Source organism: Hevea brasiliensis, chromosome 16 (assembly GCF_030052815.1).
Source record: "Hevea brasiliensis isolate MT/VB/25A 57/8 chromosome 16, ASM3005281v1, whole genome shotgun sequence".
Lineage (NCBI taxonomy): Eukaryota > Viridiplantae > Streptophyta > Magnoliopsida > Malpighiales > Euphorbiaceae > Hevea > Hevea brasiliensis.
This window is the reverse complement of record NC_079508.1, coordinates 61,852,135-61,872,920: the sequence shown is the minus strand read 5'-3', so window position 1 is coordinate 61,872,920 and position 20,786 is coordinate 61,852,135. Positions and strand designations below refer to the sequence as shown.

The following is a 20,786-nucleotide window of genomic DNA, read 5'->3' as shown; positions in this document are numbered from 1 at the left end:
AACACAATTTCTAATAAGGTCCACACTATTACTAACACATGCGGAGTTCTAGATTTTAAATTTAGAAAAGATAGTAAAACAATTAAATAATCGACGTGAAACCTGCGAGAAAGAAAATAGGTTGCTCTGTAAAATAACTCCTCCTGTGGCCTGGAAAAAATATTGAACAGGAGTGAGCGTTCGACTCAGAGAGTAAAATATCAATTTTAACTATAATCTCTATAACTAGCTAAAGCTAATGCACCCTGTAGAGTGAAATGCAACATCAATAATAATTTCACATCATAACAGTAAAAAGGTAATTTGGAGCACTCACACACCCAATAATAGCAATCATAATATATGGGAGCTGATCCCCTATACAGCTCTCTTAAATCCAACATGTGCCAGCGAAGAACTCAGCTCGGACTTCCACTTAATAACCAAATCGGGGTCCCAGCGAAGAACTCAAGCCGTGTCTACCCCGAAGGACCGGGTCCCAGCGAAGATCTCAAGCCGTGTCTACCCGTCCTATCCATAGTCCACACCACATCACACGCACGCCAACGCACGCACACTGCTCCAAATTACCACAACAACATCCAAGGCACTTTAACAGTTATGAATGCAACATAAATGTGCCTAGAGTTTAACTACATAGATACATACATATAAGTGATGCATGGGCATGATTGAACATATAATAATAGTGAAATTATAATTAAAATTAATATTTTACTCACAGTACACCGATGACTATTGTGGCTGCTGGATGCAGAAAAATAGCTGACCTCGATCACCTAATAATTAAATTATAAATTTATTAGTACTAAGTTAAGATAAAACTCTAAAGAGGCAATAGACAGCCTAATTCATGCTGGAAATTCGGCAGAGTTTCCCCTATACCTGGGACCTACCCAACCTGCAAAAAGGCTAAAATAACACTTCTAAATTCTCAATTTCCACAATCACATCTCATCAATATCACATGGCCCCTCCTGGGCCCTCCAAATAAGACAATACTCAAAATCTTAAAAATTACGTTTTAGTCCCTATAATTGACATTTTTTAAAAAATCCACTCAAACAAGCTCTAAAAATTCTAAAATTTTGCCCCATGGTCCTTAATAATATTATAAGGCTATTGCAAAATGAATTGTAATTTTCTAGTCACCCATGAATAGTTTATTCAAGAATTTTACTCAATTCCATAAGTTTCCTACAGCTAACATATTCTTAATTCAACCCAATTTAATATTCACATATTTAAACCTCCATCCTCAAGCTTCAACCAATCATATAAAATTTAAACATCTTAATTTCAAACAATCTTATATGCCCATATGCTAAAAATCTAATTAAAATCCATCCATATTTCTCAAAAATATTCTACAATTACTCAAAAATTCAACTAACACCATAGAATATCTCCAAATAATTTTACTTTCATCATATATTTTTCTTAGAATTTTTCTCCAATTTTTCCTGTTTAAGAAACACTGTATTTATGCTCCACAGATAGCGAAATAATGAAAATAGTCTTACTCGAAGTTTATCTGTGTCTTGAAAATTCCAAAAATTTACGAGGAAGCCTCTGGAAGTTGAATCATCTCCATAGCCCACCGGAGCCACCGCCAGAACCACCGCGCACGGTCGCTGGCGACATTTGCTGGATCTGATTATACCACCATGTTCCTCTGCTCTTCCTCAGTCCATAGGTGGTCTCGGATCGTCGATCCAACGGTCGGATCGTCGTAGATCTGACGAAAAAGCTTAAAAAACTCGAAACTTCTCTCCTCCATATCTCACTCATCCGACCTCCATTTGCTGCAAAATGGGTATCAAAAGAAAGCTGTCGGAACAAGCTTTCCAACGCCACCTGAATCGCCTCGATCGGACGTCGGATGAAGTCGAAATCGTGCCGGAAAGCCGCTGCCCACTGTGCACGCATTTTCTCTCTCTCTCCTCCCTCTCTTGCCGCCGTTTCTGGTGGCTCTTGCCGTCGCCGGAGGGTCGCCACCGTGGGGAGCTGCCGAGTTCGCCGGCCACCTAAAAAGAAAGAAGAAGAAGAAGAGAGGGAAGGAGAGGGAGAGAAGAGAAAATTGGGGGGGGGGGGGGGGGGAGGGGTCCACCACCCATTTTTCTTTTGATTTTTTTTTTCTAGTTGTTACATATTAATTATAGAATGATGAAATTGCTACTTCAAATGGGAGGTAGTCCTAATTAAATAGGTCAATTTCAGTATTATGTTTAAATTTTTAATTTTTTTATGCGAAATAAAAATTATATTTAAGAAATAAAATTCTATTAAATATAATTTATTTAAATTAAATGATTTTTTTTGATGGCATTTTAAACTTTCTGTTTGTCCTTAATCCACATGGAGATTGATGGGATATAAAAATTGAGCTTGCTGTTTCTACTTTTTAGTGATCTAATATTGTTGTTTCATACATCAGTGATCTAATCCTAGGAGGTTGACTGGATTCTGCATGAGTTCAGGCCTGTGAATAAGGTGCTCAAATTTTATTTTTGTTGTGAAACTGTTTTGCCCATAGCAAAGAGCATGCAACAAAGAATCCGTAAAGGAAATGAAAGAGAAATTTTGTTTCTGCTTGTTTTAATCAAGTTTATGGTGTGTATGGAAGTGTTTTGAGTCTTTGCTAGTATGCTTCATGATTTAGTTGTTAGCTTCTATTTTGCATCCCTTATTCACTATGCTTGTTGTCTTCCTATGACTATCATTATCATACTTTGATGGCTTCGTGAACAAGTTTGTTGTGTTTAACCCTCACTTCTCATCTCATTGCCTGATGACAGAGAGAAGATGCTGCTCAGCTGCATCAATTTATATTGCATGCAGCTCTGGATATTGTTCAGGACCTGGCTTTGACCACTAGTGCCATGTAATCTCTATAGCTTGCAATGTATTTAGCCAGTTCATTTGTACTCTCTTTCTGCTCTATATTTTTTTTCCTTATTTCATTTTCCTGATTACTATGATAGCCCCTGATAAATTTCTTGATTGCATCTTTGTCACAGGTTCTTGAAAGCAATTGACAAGTTTAATGATCTGGTAGTATCTGTTTATGTTACAGCTGGTCATATCCTTTTTTTTTTTGGTGATTTTCGTAATACAGTAAATCACTTACTGATGTATGAAACAACAATATTGGATTAAGGACACCAATCCAGTAAGTCTAATCCTAGGAATCATTTACAGAATATAGCTTGGTGTTCTACTTTTTAGTTATGCTACTTGTTTTATACTCCATTTCAGCCACTGATCTCAGTATTCTAGCTGGGAGATGATGAATTAGGATACATGTTGGCTAGTATTCTGAAGCAAAACAATGTTGATAATTCTTGCGTGTGATTGGATTCACATACAAGGACAGCACTGGCATTTGTGACGTAGAGCTGATGGTGAATGTGAATTTATGTTTTACCATATGCTTCTCCATGAAATAGAACTTGGTGAAAACCTAATAAGAAAAAGTAAATAAAGACTTAAGCTTGACAGTGCTTCTAAGTAATTCAATGACAATGATTTTGCCTTTTTCTAGCTCTGGTATGGGGATATTGATAGTTAAACATAGAAGGGCTTCGCCACCTCTTGTCATAGATACTGCATTAGAGCAATTAGAACTTGTTTAAATGGTATTTAGAGATATCAATATCTTTAAGATGCATGGTATTACTCAAATTGCAGAAAGTTGCCATAACTTATCCCGTAAATTAGATTTAGCATCCTTAAATCCATATCATGCAGAAAGCATACTGATTAGATTAATTCTAAAACTGCATTCTCAGATGTTTGTTTAATTCTTTTTTAGCCTATGTTAATGAATAGTTCTTTTTTATTCTAATTGATTTAAAATTTGGCATTAAAACTAAATTAATTAAATTTTTTAATTAATATTTTGATTTGAAAGAATTTATAACTTATAAATTGACTAAAAGTTAATTCATAATTCTTTTTATATGATGACTCAATAAATAATTCAAATCAATTTATAATTTAAATTCTTTTAAAAATTAATAAAATTTAAAACAAATTGAATTCAAATCTAATTTCTTGAACTGCTATTGTCAATTATTTTGTGAATAGAGGAAGAAATTATATAGCTATAAAATGTTCAGATTTGATGCTTTATCATTTAGTTATCATCACGTTTTGATTCTTTGATTTCTCATATTAAATGAATTTTTGTTTAGAATAGCATCATATGCTAAATGTGAATTGATTCATAGGTTATTGAATCAAAATGATTTTATTGTTGTGATCTAAGCTATAATGGAATGTAGGAATCATTTCTTAAGTTGATATATCTAAGCTATAATTGTCTTTGAGAAAAGCCATTTACTTTTTTGCAGTTAGTTTCTTCATATTTTTGGATATATATATTGATTTGATCGTCCTTGAATTGGGGGGATTGTTCATTCTGAGATGCCAAAGCTGCAATTGGACGAGTTGATGGTGTTTCTTTTATTTACATTGGTTCATTAGTTGAATATATATGTATAATCTGAGTTGTGGAAACTAACTGGCTTATGGTCATTATTGGAAATGTCTTCAACACTAGCACAATAATATTTAGATATATGCCTATCAGTGAGCTTAGTTTCCAATTAACACATTAATGCTTGAAGTCCTTTATATTGAACTAATACTTGCTACTACTGACACTTGTAAATTTTTAGATTTAAATCCTTTATATTGAACTAATGGAAATGGAATTGTCCTGCTTTCTATTTGCTTAAGAGTAATTTTGCATTCACTTTTACTCATTGAGGTGCTTTTTCTTGATGCAGATTATGGCTTTCTCCTTGATTTGACTAGGGGGCATAATTAATGTTTGAAGGGATATTGTTATGGGACCAGAATATTCATGAATAAATATAGAGTGAAATGGTCCAGATCTTCTTGCTAGCATAGGTATTTACCAAGACATGACTTGGTTCACTTTTGTAATTTTTTAGTCTATATTTATTGTGATATAATTATCGCCCAATACTGAAGTTTGTCTGTTGGAGTCTATATTGGATTTCTTATTGTTTCAAATGCAATGCAAGTGTATACTTTTCTTTGCATGTGTTAAATTTATTAACTTTATAATTTAATAAAGTTATCCTTTCTTCCACTGTTTTATTTATTTTATCTATGATAGAATTTTTAATTTTCTTGTATTATTGAGATTTGATAATATATTATATGCTTCAATATAAGAAATAATGCATTAACTAAATAAAAATAAAAATTTTTTCAGTAATTTAAAATGGATTGGAAACTAAATGTTCATTTCTAATTTGAAACAGAAAAACATTTCGTTTCAAAATAAAATGATTTTATTTTATTTTATTATACTTAGAAACGGATTGGAAATAAAAATTTTGTTTTTATTTAGAAATTGAATATATTTCAGTTTTAAAAAGTGTTTTATTTTTGTTCCAATTAGAAACTGATTGAAAACGGAAATTCATTTCAAATTACTAGAAATTGATATATTTTGGTTTTTAACTTAAAACAGATTTAGAAACCGAAGTTATTCGGTTTTCAATTTTAGAACGAAAATATTTGTTTCATATTGGTTTCAAAATTAGAAATGAACATCATATTTTGTTTTTAATTTATTTAGAAACCTACAGATTGTAAACTAACTATTTCGGTTTCAAATTGGTTTTTAATTGAAATTAAAAACCAATTTTCAATGTTTTGAAACTGAATTTTCGGTTTCCAATTTCTTTTTTCTTATAGTGATGTTGATGTTTGTTTTTCTATGCCTTATACAACTATGTCGTGCGCCCTAAACAACGTCTAAGGACTTACCAAAAAATATCTAATTTATGACTTGAAAAAATTGAGATGACTGGGTCTCAAAATTCTCTCTGATTTTTGTACTTCTTGTATGCTACTTTCTATCATGGGCATACTGATTTTGCTAGAGATTCAAAAAAAAACTTAGTCCTCTGAGGGATCTCTTTTTGCAAAAATTTTTTTATAATCTCAAATTTTTTGAGAAGAACTATTCACCATAAAATACTTCCTTAAGGTCACAATACAATTTCTCTCTGATATTTCTTTTTCTGCTCTCCCTACATGCTTCATTTTTCTAAAGCTATTTCAAAACCTTTTTCTGCTTTGACTCATTTCTCTTCCATAAACTCCATTCTCTGTGCCCTAACTTTTGTCTGAAATGCCCTTTTGGGTTTTCATCTCAGTGGCCTTGTTCTAACTTTTGCCTAAGCGGCCTTTTCGGGTTTTCCACCTGGTAAGCTCCTTTTTTTTCTGCTTTGAAATTAGATAATCACTAAAGCATTCATATCAAGCACCTATTCTGTCAAGCTCATAAGACATAGATTAAATCAAAATAATGTAGTTCAATTACTTAATCATTTGATGTATCCCTCAAGACATAAATATTTGCAATCATAATTAAATAAAATATATTCCTAGTCAATGCAATAAAAACTTCTTTATTTATTCAGGTATACTATTACTCCTTCTTACATTTAGTTTTGCCAAATTTCTAACCTTCCAAAGTTAGAAATAAGCTTTACAACAAGCCGAATGACCTTTTTAGGTTTTCCATCCAGATCTTCTCTCATCTCTCCTTTTACCTAGACCGCCTTTTACAGGTTTTCAATCTATCATATTTTTTTTTCTTCTTTTTTTATTTTCTTTTGATCCTCACTTTTTCCTAAACCACATTTTGCAGGTTTTCAACCTAGCGGGCCTATCTCACAGAAAGTATCATTTGAGTCTATCTAAATTGACAGGTTCTTGAAATTCATTCCCATCCAAGTCTAATATTCTTATTGTGGCAAGATCTTTTTGACTATGTATGGATCATCCTAACTTAGGTTAAACTTTCCTCTTAAATTAAAAGGGACAGGCCAAGCTTGTTTCAAAATCATGTATCCCTCTTTGATCTTTCTTGGCTTCACCTTCTTATTAAAGGCCTTAGTTATCTTCCTCTGATAAGCATGCATATGATACAAGGCTCACATTCTCTTTTCATCAATCAAAGCTAGTTCTTCATATCTCTTCAAAACCCACTCATTTTTTAGGATCTTAGCTTTTAGCATCACTCTTAAGGATCTGACCTCTTGCTTAATGGATAGCATTGCTTTAGTCTCATCCACTAAAGAGAATGGGGTTATCCTCATGGATGTCCATGTCGTACTACGATAACCTTAAAGAACATAAGGGAGTTTTTTAGGCCAATCCTTAAATGTTTTAAACATTTTTTCCCAACTAGAATCTTTCCATTCATATGGGGACCACACATTCCTGCATATAGTTCTTTCATTATTTGCTCAGCCTATTTTTTTATCACACGTAAGAGTTTGTAAATTGCCCCCCAGCTACAGTAAGTTGAGTGGCTAATCTATGAATTGTTTCTCTATCTCTTTTATTGGCTGATTGTGAGTATTCTCTCACTTCCAAAGACCTCCTTATGTCTTTATACTATTTTTCTTCTCCCTCTAGGTCCACATGTACTACTACTAATCCTTCATAACATGAAATTTTACTCCTCATTAGGATAACTAACTAAGTCAACTTTTGATCACTCTTTTCCTATGGGGACACCAGAGTGGCTTGGGAATCGGCCATCTGATTTTAAGCTTGAGGCATGTGCTTCTTGGTACTTTATTAACAAGGCTATAAATTTATCTCTTTCTTCTTGGGTTAAATCTTCAACTAACTTAATGTCTTTAAGATTATTTGGTATACCTAAATTAATAGAGATCGATTTTGATGCATTAATAGAAACTGATTCTAAATTATTATGAATGCCACGCATATGCCCATTAGAATAAACATCAAACAAGTAAGTAGAAGGACTGGTCATATTATTGATCTTCTTCTTAAAATAAGCATCCAGTATATCAGAAATGGAAACATCAGTATTACTATTATGAGCATTACAAAAGACAAACTCAAACTTAGGAGTGCAGCTTTAGGTTCTTGTCTTCCATGCAATATTTAGATTAATAGTGTTGATTTTCTGCTCTAACTCTTTTATATGTGATAAACCCTAATCATATGTCTAGGCAGTTGCCCCCTCTTTCAAGAACTTAGAGGCTTTGGTTCTTCTTCCTCTTCAGTTGGCTCATAGCCCAAACCATACCTCGTGATTTGCCCCTTCATCTCAAGAAAAATCACCAAGCCATCTATATGTTTTCCTAGGCCCATGCTAGAAAAAAATTTCATCCCTTTCTTCACAGTAGCCACTTTTGGATTCATCAAGTTTTCATAGATCCTAGCAACTTGAAAACTAGACATTGGTGGAGCTAAAGCATCTACTTGTAATGTAATTACCTCCTCATCAAAATCGGTCCAGACATTCAAAGGACCCTCATCATAGCTAGAATTATGACAATTGTTAACAACCATTATAGACTGAGGTTCATTGGGCTATTGGATGGGTTGGATAAAGTCAATAATTCTGTTAGGGTTATTTAGGGTGATGGAGATCATGTAGAGACCTAGTGAAGGTGGAAATTTTGGTTAACCATGGGGCTAGTGCGGGTGTTTGGTCAGTTTTCTGGGTCGGTTATCTTTTTGGCATTAATTAGGTCTTAGATATCATGCCTAAGTTGAAAGTATCAGTCGGTGTCATAACCGTGAGTTTGGTGGAACTGACAATATTAGTTGACATCATAGCTTAGTGGGAGTAAATTTGGTGGTGGTCTGGATGCTAAGAGCTGCAGGAGGTCTCACGCTTTGAGAGGCTCAAAAACTTTGGATAAGGGTTGGTTGAAGTGGAAAAATCTCCTTGGGGTGCAAGACACAATTTGAACCTCAATAACTTTAATGTCACTTAATTAGCCTACCTCAGGTCCTCTTTCCAAAGTTGATCATAATTTTCTCTTCTAGCTCAAACATCTTGGCATTTAAGGTTTCATCAAGCATGACCATAGTTTCTTCCATCTTAAGTAGTACAGGTGAAATCCTTACTAGTCTCTTCCCTTCCCTAACCTAAGTGACCTAGTCAGAAGTCTCTTTAGTGTGTTTCGAGACTATGTTTGCTCAAAAAAATAGGATTTAGGGGTTAACCTAAACATACTATGTACATGAATACAATGCATGAATGGACAATCTTTCTCTTTTTTTTTTTTTTTTAACTTTTACCTTTACAAAACCAAAACCAAACCATACCAATAGAACCAAAATTGAACCAAAACCAAACCATATAAAATAAACTAAAATCGGACCAAAGACTGAATCAAAAAAAATTAAAAGAACATCTCCACGCTGAATCTTCGCCCCCTTATACCTCTAACTCTCACCTGTAGGGTAGGAAAAAAAATTCTATCCTAAGCTACGATACATTGGACACACTAACAGGGAGTGGTCTAGGACAATCCTTCCCTAACAAACAAAAGATTTATATCCTTAAAGTTTAACCATAAGTAAGCATCCTCTTGCTTAACATAGGTTTTGAAATGGACTCGGGCCTATACACACATTGGGTTTATGCATAGGCTTAGGCTCATCTCAACTACCACTATAACTTATGGTTTAAATAGTAAGGTTATAAATCTAGCACAATAAAAATCTGCAAGGTACCTAGGGCTGAAATTTATGGCTCATGGGCTTCATCGGGTAGGAAAAGGGTCACCCTTGCGAGAGCTTGTCCATTAAGCACAACGGTAGGAGCTGTGGCTCTTTTATATACTCGAAGGTACAGGCATAGGGTGCTAGCATTGGGTGCTAGCATTCACCAATTCGTCATAGCTCGAGTAGAACTATGGTCTCCTTGGCTAGTACTAACGGGGCTGAAAGGGTAAGAGTGATCCGTGTGATAGTGTAGTGCAATGCAAAAAGTTTAATAGGGGAATAATATTAGACTGATAAAAACATGTTGGAGTAACTATCCATTTAGTCCCCAGTGGAGTCACCAAACTATGGAGCTAGAGGGGGGGCATGAGGTATAATATCATCCACTAGAATTATATAAAATGCACCAGGTAATGGCTAGAAAAGATGGTGGAGTCACAATGGTCTCACTTAAGTACCACCTACTTAGACAATATTTCCTAGACATGCATGCACTTCATATAATCCTAATAAAATTAAACCACTGGTAAGTACTGTCTTCCTATAACACTATCACGGTACTAAGAATTTATGTCACGAAGGCATAGATGGACAGGAGTCGCCACCCAGGTAATAATCGGGACATATTCAGTGTTTCTTCCGAGGGTCATAGATGGCAACTTACTCCTTGCAGAGTTTCCACAACCATCATTACCATAGCCCAATGTTTAGGTTTGAGATAGTGGGTGAGGTGTTCCAACCAATAGGAAGAGAGGGAATGGAGGTGGCACCAATAGGGAGTGAGGAAGAGAGTGGGGCCAAAGAGGGAGAGAGAATTTGTATAAGAGAGGGATAGAGAAAAAACTATTTATTTTATTTTATTTTTCAAAAAATAAATTAAATGAGTCATATTTAAAATTTCTAACTAGATTTTCTTAGATCCATGGGGTCCAATTAAGGTTAATTAGGTACATTTAAAAAGTATCCATATTAAATTTAAACAAAATAAAATTTTATTTAAATTTAATTAAATTCATTTTCTAAAAAAAACATAATAATAATAATAATAATAATAATAATAATAATAATAATTATTATTATTATTATTATTATTATTATTATTATTATTATTATTATTATTATTTTCAAGATCATGTAACGAAATTAATAATTCAGCTCAATATTTTCAATTATATCTTACAGTCATATAATTTTTCATGATCGAGTTTTCCATAGTCTCAATATACATACTCATCATAAAATAAGAGTCTACATGCAGTTGAATGCTCATGAATTTTACAGGTAAAAATTGATTTTTTATTTTTACAAGTAAAAGAGGAATTTTCATTAATAGAAAAAAGAAAATAGAGAGGAAAAAAAACACCAACAATGTGCAGCCCAACTGGCAAAAAAAAACTCTTGCGCTTAGGAAAATTTATATGAGATTCAATGGGCATGACTAAAGTCTAAAACCTCAAAAGCAGCCATGTGTGATTAAAAGTATAAATTTGATATACCAATTTCAGATCACAAGAGATATTTTCCTTCTCCTATATCATTGAGACTGATTTTTCACATCCACATGCTTGCTTTTAGGGGCGGCAATGTTGGACCTCTACCAAATTATTCAATGTGATATTAAATGAAGGATTGAAAAGAATAGGAACTTTGCCCCTCCACCAAGAGAAAATCTGAGCTTCTAAGTACAACATGTGATTGTGATTCTTTAAGTTTGCAATATGTGCAGATCAATATTGGGAAAGGCATACTGCTAATGATATTTATAGAGAGAGATGATCATAGAATGCAGGTTGAGTTGGAATATATCCATTGTTACCTTTGTTCGATGCTATTATTACTGATTTATATGGGCAGTGGTGGAAATACGAAGGTTAGCAGGAGCCATTATCCTCCTAATCAAAATTTTTTTTTTTCAATGCCCAATTACATATACTTGTTTATGCCTTTTGCTCTTCCCCTTAGCCCAATCCAAGTATTTCTTTTTTAATATCTAAGTTTAATTGCCCCCTGTGATCTCATATTGACTCGTTTTATTATTGAAATTCATTACTAAATAAATAATAATTTAGTCCATTAAATCATTATGACTTATGTCTATACACTCTTAAAATTTAAAATATTTTAAATTACATTTGATCTATACTAATGTATATATATGAAATGTAAACTGATAAAATCTTTATATATATATATATATATATATATATACACATTAAATTTTTTTCTTTCTTTCTTTGGTCAAGGTTCATTGGGCTTGAACTACAATGGGCTTTCACCCCGATATCTGAATTCACAAACAATAAGCTTTCTTGAGATGTACATGCCCGTCTCCTTGTTTCCCTGCCACCACTCGTAATATTTATGATTAATTATGACATGAGCGTACTTATAGCCGCAAGTAATTTTTTTTTTCTCAAAATAAAGGTTGTTTCGTTAAACTGGCCAAGTCCATAGCAATACAAAAGCCAGCCCAAAGAACTAAAGAGACTCTAACAAATATTGCCTAAAGATCTAGCAATCTGACTCAAAATTTTAGTGAGATTTAAAGAGATATTTTTTAATATGAATGAGAGAAATATTTTTCAATAAGATAAAAAAATATTTCCTATATAAAGTATAATTTTTATTTTATTATTATTCATAAATTGAATAGAACTTCTAATCAGATTAAGATTAAGAAAATCAACACTATAAATAACAATGGTAAAAAAAGTTATTTGACTTTCAGCTTATGGAGTGAGGCTGTCACCTATTGCAAAGAGGGGATTTACCAATTACTGAAGACTTCAACCTAAGATCATAGAATTCAAAATGAAGGAATTCTTATCCATTTGTCTATATAATTAAAGATATCCTTTGTATTATAGTAATTATAATAATAAATATATTGAGTCATATTTAGAGAAGACTGATAAAATTAATTAATATATTCACTATGAATAATTTATAATATAAATTATCTTAAATGTAATTAAGATGATGAATAATATAGTTTGAACTTATAAATGGATGATTATTTATTAAAAAATAGTAAAAAATAATATATTAATAAATAAAATTATATATTAAAAAATAAATTACGTAAATATTATTATTTTATATATATTTTTTATTTTTTTTATAATTTATACACTTTGACCTCGTGCAACACTACCCCACCCAATGCAATACAAAACCCAATATATAGCTGAAACCCTAAGTAGTGCAAGACGACAATGTTCCGCCCACTAGACTGAACGCCGTTGGCCCACTGCACAACAATCTCCTCCAAACATTCATAGAGGGACATACAGCTTCCACACTGCTCAGTAGGATAAGCATTCGGTTCTAATCGAATTGAATTGAATTGAATTAAATTAAATTATAAAAATTAAATTATAAATTTTAAAAATTGAATCAAACAGAAATTAATAAAAAATCAAATCGAATCAAATCATTATATTTTAATTTGATTTGATTTAAATCGATCGGTTTGATTTTTTATTAATTTTTTAATTTAAATTTAATTTTCAAGTTATTTGATCTAATTTTAACTTTGATTTAAACCTAATAACCATTAATCAATGAAATTAAACAATTCATATATATATAATTAAATATAATTCATAAATTTTTCATAAAAATAAATCAATTCAAAAATCAATTCGGTTCGATTTAGTTTGATTTAACTATATAAATTACTATTCGGTTTGATTCGATTTAACTGATTTTTTTCTCTTCAAAATCGAACCGAATCGAAATAACCGAAATTTTTATAATATAAAACTGAACCGAACCGATTTAATTTTAAAATCAAACTAATTGAATCAAATTGACTTGATTTGATTTGATTTTTCGATTTGAACTGAATTCTACTCGGCACTACTTCTCAGGTCCCAATTAAATACCTTCACCAATGAAGCTCTAGGCCCACAAAAATATCAAAACTCATTTATACAACCAACCCAACAAGGGGAGGGGAGATCCATTGTCCGGTTAAGAAGAGAAGGCCATAAATCCGCAACAGAAGGGATGAAAACCTAGACTACAAAAGGAAAGGAGCAAAAAAGGGCGAGAGAGAGAAGAGACGGGCATTATAAAAATTATTGTGCGTCATTATAATTTATTTCAATACTTTATTTATGATATTTTAAATTAAATTAAAACACTTTATTATAATTCTATTACGTGATAAATAACAATCAAAATTAAAATAAAAAATAATATTTTATTTGAAAAAAAAATTTTCTCTCTCTCTTTCTTCCCTCTTCCTCCTTTTCTCTCCTACCTCCCAACGGAAACTTAGCCCAAACAACTCTCCCACCTCTCACTTGTCACACATCAAGCATTCCCCATCCCCGGCCCCTCCACTCCAACCCTTGCCGCCCTTTGCTGCTACTGATACTCTCGGGCTTCCCTAACCTCGATAATAGAATTATATAATTCGTATTTGTAATCGACACAATTTTCTTTTATAGTTGATTTTTTGTTTGATGATATGTGAAGGGAACCTCACTTCTTTTCTGCGCTTCGTCTTTTCTAATTGCTGGGGGTCTTCTGATTTTTGAGAAGTACTAAATTTAGTCTACTTTTCCCATAATATTTTATTCTTGTTTTGGCATTTCTCTGACAAAATCTCCTGAGTAGTTATATAAGGGCTGGCTAAAAGCTAATGGAGACATGATGACTATCAGAGTACATAAACCTTCACCACTGGGTTTGCAAAATTTCTATGCTTGATTTTTGTGGGTTTGAGACGTTTAATTTTGAGAACATGATGAAGGTGTTAAAGCTTGCTGTGATTTGGATTGTAACTCTGGGTTCCTCAGCATGAGAGTTGTGATATTAGGCGTGGGTGTGAGCACGTTGTTGTGGGTTCATCACTTTGCACGCCCTTCGTTTCTCCAAAAGAGGCCGAGGCCTTGGGCCTTCGTGAGCTTTTGAAATGGCTGGTATGTCATATGTCGTGGTTGAAACAGAATTGGGTACTACCTATTATTTCAGACTGTAAAAGCTTCTTCAACCAGGGAAGCTTTAATTTCATATGTATGTATATATATATCTATATATATGACAGTTCAGGCAATAATACATCTCATATATTTACTACTCCACCTGCCATGCCTCTCAATTTTTTCTCTACTATACAACATAAATTAAGTTCAGATCAGGACTAACATGTGCAATGAAGGTCATGACGATTTTTTTATGAAATTTTATTATTTTATAAAAATAATTATAATAATATATATGCCTTTCATTTAAATAATTATGATTTTAATATATAAACTTATATTATAAATATGGTTAGTTTTAATATTGATAATTTACATCTTTAATGCAAAAACTTAAAATTCACACCATATATAAAAACTGATCCAATTTGAATATTCTGGATGAATGGCTTATCTTTTCAAAAGATAAACCTCACACGAAAAAGGTGAAATCCTTAATTATCCCAACTAAAATTTAATTATATATATATATATAGATATATATTACCATAGTTGCTTTCCTGCCTTTTGGGAAGTGTAATAAGATTGACCATTATTAGGATGAGACTTTCTCTAGAACTTCAAATGCCAAATCAAACTTTTGACCCAAAAACAAAACCAATTCTCTAGACTGCCAAGAAGATATCATGTGAACTTACCAAAACATGGCAAGACTAAGCAAATAACCGAATCTTTATAATTCACATTAAACGGATTAATCAACCAAATATATTTACGATTAAATTCGTATGCCTAATAATCCAAACATATCGGTTAGGTTCCTTGAAAATTCCCAGATCTACCACCGACGCTGGATCATGTCAACCATCTACGCACCCATTATCCTTTTCCCATCGAAACTTCTATTAAGATTTTTTGCTTGAGTTAATTAATCATCATGGCATTCACTAAAAATTGATGTTTGGTAAAATTTGTCTTGAGGAGATAAACTCGTAAATTTATTCACAAGCATGATTCGAAAACCATCAATTTTTCTCAATCATAATCCACCTCTGATGTTAGCATGGTAGATCTGAATATGATGTAAAGTGAAGCTATTTCTCTCGATCCTTATCCGTTGGAGTGTCCCAATTATGATCCCCACAACTTGATAATTACTTTTTGCATGAAAAGATATCAAAATAATTTTTTACCAATAATCCATCAAGCTTTTCTTAATAGGAATAAAAAGTTGATACATATAATCCGCCCAATTTTATATGTATTTCACCACTAAACAATGGATTAATCGTAACAAATGCCTTGCTTTTTATTTTTAAAATACATTTTAATTAATTTTTACTGTTTAAGAAAATTCATAATTTTAATAATATTATTAATGAAAAATATAGGTTTTTGAGAGATTATATACATATAAAACTCTAACAATTGAACTTTTTGACAATGGGGTTTGAGTATTGCTTTCATATTTGGATTATGACTTTCCTAGAAATCTCAAATAGAGAGAATTTTTCACATTCACACCACACCAAACTTTAGCGATTACTGTAGTAATCTTTTTATAGCGTCGCCTCCGTCTCTACTGGACATCTCACATCACATATATAAGAATTCTCTTATTTTAGCTAGCGGCTACCCCTTTTTGAATAAACATAGAAGATAGAGATGGGAAACAGTATAGGCAGAGGAAGGAAGGCAAAGGTGATGAAGATTGATGGCGAAACGTTCAAGTTAAAGACTCCGGCGAGGGCAAGGGATGTTGTCAAGGACTATCCAGGACACGTACTGCTGGATTCGGAGGCTGTTAAGCATTTTGGTATCCGGGCTAAACCATTAGAGTCTGAACAGGAGCTGAAGCCGAAGAAAATATACTTCCTGGTAGAATTGCCAAAGGTTCCTGAAGAGAAAGAGCTCAGCAGGGCCACCAGAAGGGTACGCTCAGGAATTTACATGAGTGCTAAGGACAGGCTTGAGTGCCTGATGCTGTCTCGGAAATCTGTTTCTGACCTTTCCATTGCTAGATCATTGTCTACTCAAGTTCCTGATGGGCCTACGCCGGTTCGGGTGAAAATGAGGCTTCCTAAGGCTCAAGTTGAAAAACTGGTGGAAGAGAGCAAAGATGAAGTAGAGGTGGCTGAAAAGATTGTTGATATTTTCATGGAAAATTCCGGCGAAGTTAACTGCCGCGATGGTAACCGACGGCAAGCGCTATGGAGGCCAGAACTTGGTAGCATAAGAGAGAATCTTAAGCCACGTAAGGTATGGATGGTTTCTTTGAATTTAATCAATTTAATTCCAACCTGCCATGCTTGCTCATATTATATTTATACATATACATGGCCATAAATTAAGGGAAAATTAATCAATTGACAATGATCATATAATAAGAAGGTTATGTTCATTAATGTCTTTTCTTAAGTCTTATTCAAATTGCATCTCTTAATTGCTGCTCTAAGTTTAGTACCAACTTGTTGCAATATCTGAATGCTCAACACAACTGCCCATTGTGACATACAACATTTTGCATTATCGAGAGTTAATCAATTGTTGTTTTTTTTTTTTTATATCAAAAATGATTTTTTTTTAAATAATGATTTCTTACATTATAAAATAGATATTTAATTATTATATTTTATTTGGATATATGTATAATATATGCTTAATTAAAGCAGTAGAACAAATTATGAAGATCATTGATGTGTCAACCATAATTATTCACAATTTAGGGTTGATTAGTTTTTCTTTTATATTTTTCTTAAAAAAATTATTAAATTTAAGAAAATTGAACTAAAAGGTGGTTCAATCATGAGCTCTGTGTGTTTAATTAAATATGTATTGCTTTCACAAATGGCAAGCATTCTGGGCATTGAAGATGACACACTGCCTACCCTCACCCTCCTTAAAAACATAACAATGGACCCAATTAGACTTTCAAATCAATGGTGGTGAAGTCAAATCCAAGGTCCTAATTTATGGCACAATTTGTGGTATGTTCCTAGTTTTATAGGTACAAGTGGGTCACATGCCTTTGGAAAATACCCCAATTTTTATCTACCATTACAACTACCAAATATTTGGTTGTCCTTTAATGCCAGAAGGTGACCTACAGAGCTCCAAAAATCATACTTTTGGGCAAATGCCCTAATTAGCAAGTACTTAACAAGCATTGTTAACCCTGCTCTGTTTTGCTTACATAAATTTGCAGAAGCGAGTGAGTTTTGTACCAGACGAAGGAGAAATCAAATTGGCATTAGCCTCCTATTAGCGCTGATAAAAAAGATTCAAGAGAAAAGGCAGAATTAAACAAATTTCAAGTATGTCACCAAATCCACATGTACATATGCCAAAATCTTTGGAGAATTGGCCCATGTTTATCCATCATGATCTCCTATGTTCTTCCTTTGATGGCATTTTTGGCATTGGGTCTCAAAATTCTCAATTTACAAGCTATATTTTGTGCAGGAGTATTGTTTACTCCCTCTCATTCTGGGCTATGCTTCTGTTCTGTGTCTTTTTATCTTGGCTTTGTACTCCTATTTTAACTAGTAATAAAAATTTTGTCATTATTGTCTCATCCATGTGTTCCGTTGCATTGCATATGATACGAGACCCTAAGTACAGTGGTGGGTCCAATTCCACATCTCTAATTCAAGAATTTGTGCCACTGTGTTCATAAATTATTAGAGAAAGTCAGAAACATCCAAGCAGAAATATATAAGCTAGCATTATTCTTTAAACAAAAATTGAAATAAAGATTAAATTCCTCATTAATTTTAAATTTATGTCCAAATAAGCATCTATTTTAAAAAAGATTTCATTGGTAGAGGTTTGGGCTTAAGTGTTGTCCATGGTCTGACCCAATAACTCAACGTCCAATTGCAAAATTTGTTTTTTTAAGCAACAAAATAAAATATTACTCGAGCACAATAAAATGACAACAAATATATATGTAAGAAAAAATATTATAAAGAATTAGCAAATTTTCCAGCAAGAAAATCCAACTCCAGCCAATGTCTCCAATATTATAAAAACGAATTTGAGTTACCCATTGAAATATGAACCTGATAAAATTAGTATTATATACATTATCCTTATTATATATTATGAAATTTCATATTACAATGACCAACATTGCAGTTTGCCCCACGGGATATCGGCGAAATAAAAAACACAGCACATTACACACCCATACAAGATACTCGTGTCTGCTAATTAAAAAAAATAAAAGGATAGTTGTGCACATATATCATAAGAAAGCATTAGATAGGTATTGTACTGGTGACTGACGGATAAACAACGGCGGCCGGATGGGCCATGATCCTGCGTCCCTTCCTGTGTTTAAACAGGTAAACAAAAGCCCCCACCGGCCATTCCACTATCGCCACCACAGCAAACGCCAAGAACCCAAGAGTTGGGCCGACCACTTTGCACCGGAAAGGGTTGGCTGTCGTCCCACACTGGACGCATACAGGAATCCCAGCCATCTTGACTACTATATGAAACACAAGGCTCCAAAGGACCGAGAGAAAAGAAGAGATTAACGAGAGCTATAGAGATTGAAATAAAAGGAAAATGAAGAGGATAGCTTGTGCGGTGCAATTGATGAAGTGAACGAACGGGCACATTTGATCTGCGAGGGATCCTTCACTTCCCTTGTGTTATTATATAGAGATGAAAAAACAAGGGTTTTTTACCGTACAAGGGTAAGTTAAAAATAAAAATTACAGAAAAAGGTGCGGTATGAAAAATTTACGAGATCAGGGTGAGAAAAGTCAAGAGTCCTAAAAACGCTAGTGTAAGTAGCGTTTTAATGTCCAAAACGCTATTACTGATAGCGTTTTGTACAAATTAAAAAAAAAATAAAAAAAACAAGCTGGACGCTACTATAAGTAGCCGTCCAGCTTTGTTTTAATTTTTTTAATATTTTAAATAAAATATAAATATTATTTTAATAAATAATATTATAATAATTAATATTATATATTATAATATTTTTATTATAAAAAATTATTTTTTAATTTAAAATTAAATTAAAATTTAATAAAATTAAAAATTTAATAAAATTAAAAATTAAAAGAAAAATTGGACGCTACTATAAGTAGCGTCCAATTTTTCTTAAATTTTTTATTTATTTTTTTTATATTTTAAATAAAATATAAATATTATTTTAATAAATAAAATTATAATATTTAATAATATATATTATAATATTTTTATTATAAATATTATTTTTTAATTTAAAGTTAAATTAAAATTTAATAAAATTAAAAATTTAATAAAATTAAAAATTAAAAGAAAAATTGGACGCTACTTATAGTAGCGTCCAATTTTTCTTAAATTTTTTATTTATTTTTTTTATATTTTAAATAAAATATAAATATTATTTTAATAAAAATATTATAATTTAATAATATATATTATAATATTTTTATTATAAATATTATTTTTTAATTTAAAATTAAATTAAAATTTAATAACATAAAATATAAAAAAAATAAATAAAAAGTTTAAGAAAAATTGGACGCTACTATAAGTAGCGTCCAATTTTTCTTTTAATTTTTAATTTTATTAAATTTTTAATTTTATTAAATTTTAATTTAACTTTAAATTAAAAAATAATATTTATAATAAAAATATTATAATATATATTATTAAATATTATAATTTTATTTATTAAAAGAATATTTATATTTTATTTAAAATATAAAAAAAATAAATAAAAAATTTAAGAAAAATTGAAAGCTACTATGAGTAGTGTCCAATTTTTCTTTTAATTTTTAATTTTATTAAATTTTTAATTTTATTAAATTTTAATTTAATTTTAAATTAAAAAATAATATTTATAATAAAAATATTATAATATATATTATTAAATATTATAATTTTATTTATTAAAATAATATTTATATTTTATTTAAAATATAAAAAAAATAAATAAAAAGTTTAAGAAAAATTGGACGCTACTATGAGTAGCGTCCAATTTTTCTTTTAATTTTTAATTTTATTAAATTTTTAATTTTATTAAATTTTAATTTAATTTTAAATTAAAAAATAATATTTATAATAAAAATATTATAATATATTATTAAATATTATAATTTTATTTATTAAAATAATATTTATATTTTATTTAAAATATAAAAAAAAATAAATAAAAAATTTAAGAAAAATTGGACGCTACTATAAGTAGCGTCCAATTTTTCTTTTAATTTTTAATTTTATTAAATTTTTAATTTTATTAAATTTTAATTTAATTTTAAATTAAAAAATAATATTTATAATAAAAATATTATAATATATATTATT

General features: G+C 31.3%; 2 protein-coding genes across 2 annotated transcripts; one reads left to right on the top strand and one right to left on the bottom strand.

Moving 5' to 3' along the window:
• The first annotated feature begins 16,004 nt into the window (after positions 1-16,004).
• Positions 16,005-18,054, top strand: LOC110658987 (uncharacterized protein At1g66480). The gene is made up of 2 exons (XM_021816801.2): positions 16,005-16,739; positions 17,686-18,054. Exons 1-2 carry the CDS (start codon positions 16,146-16,148, stop codon positions 17,743-17,745), a joined length of 654 nt encoding a protein of 217 aa, XP_021672493.2. The 5' UTR covers positions 16,005-16,145; the 3' UTR covers positions 17,746-18,054.
• Positions 18,055-18,482: 428 nt separating this feature from the next.
• On the bottom strand, positions 18,483-19,159 carry LOC110658988 (uncharacterized). The gene has a single exon (XM_058138516.1). It carries the CDS (start codon positions 18,962-18,964, stop codon positions 18,740-18,742), a length of 225 nt encoding a protein of 74 aa, XP_057994499.1. The 5' UTR covers positions 18,965-19,159; the 3' UTR covers positions 18,483-18,739.
• Between the last annotated feature and the right edge of the window lie 1,627 nt (positions 19,160-20,786).

Excerpts from the sequence above, each read along its gene's own strand:
- LOC110658988 (XM_058138516.1), bottom strand. The coding sequence starts at position 18,964 with ATGGCTGGGATTCCTGTATGCGTCCAGTGTGGGACGACAGCCAACCCT.
- LOC110658987 (XM_021816801.2), top strand. The coding sequence starts at position 16,146 with ATGGGAAACAGTATAGGCAGAGGAAGGAAGGCAAAGGTGATGAAGATT. Across the intron at positions 16,740-17,685 it reads AGAATCTTAAGCCACGTAAG|AAGCGAGTGAGTTTTGTACC; the intron begins GTATGGATGGTT and ends ATAAATTTGCAG.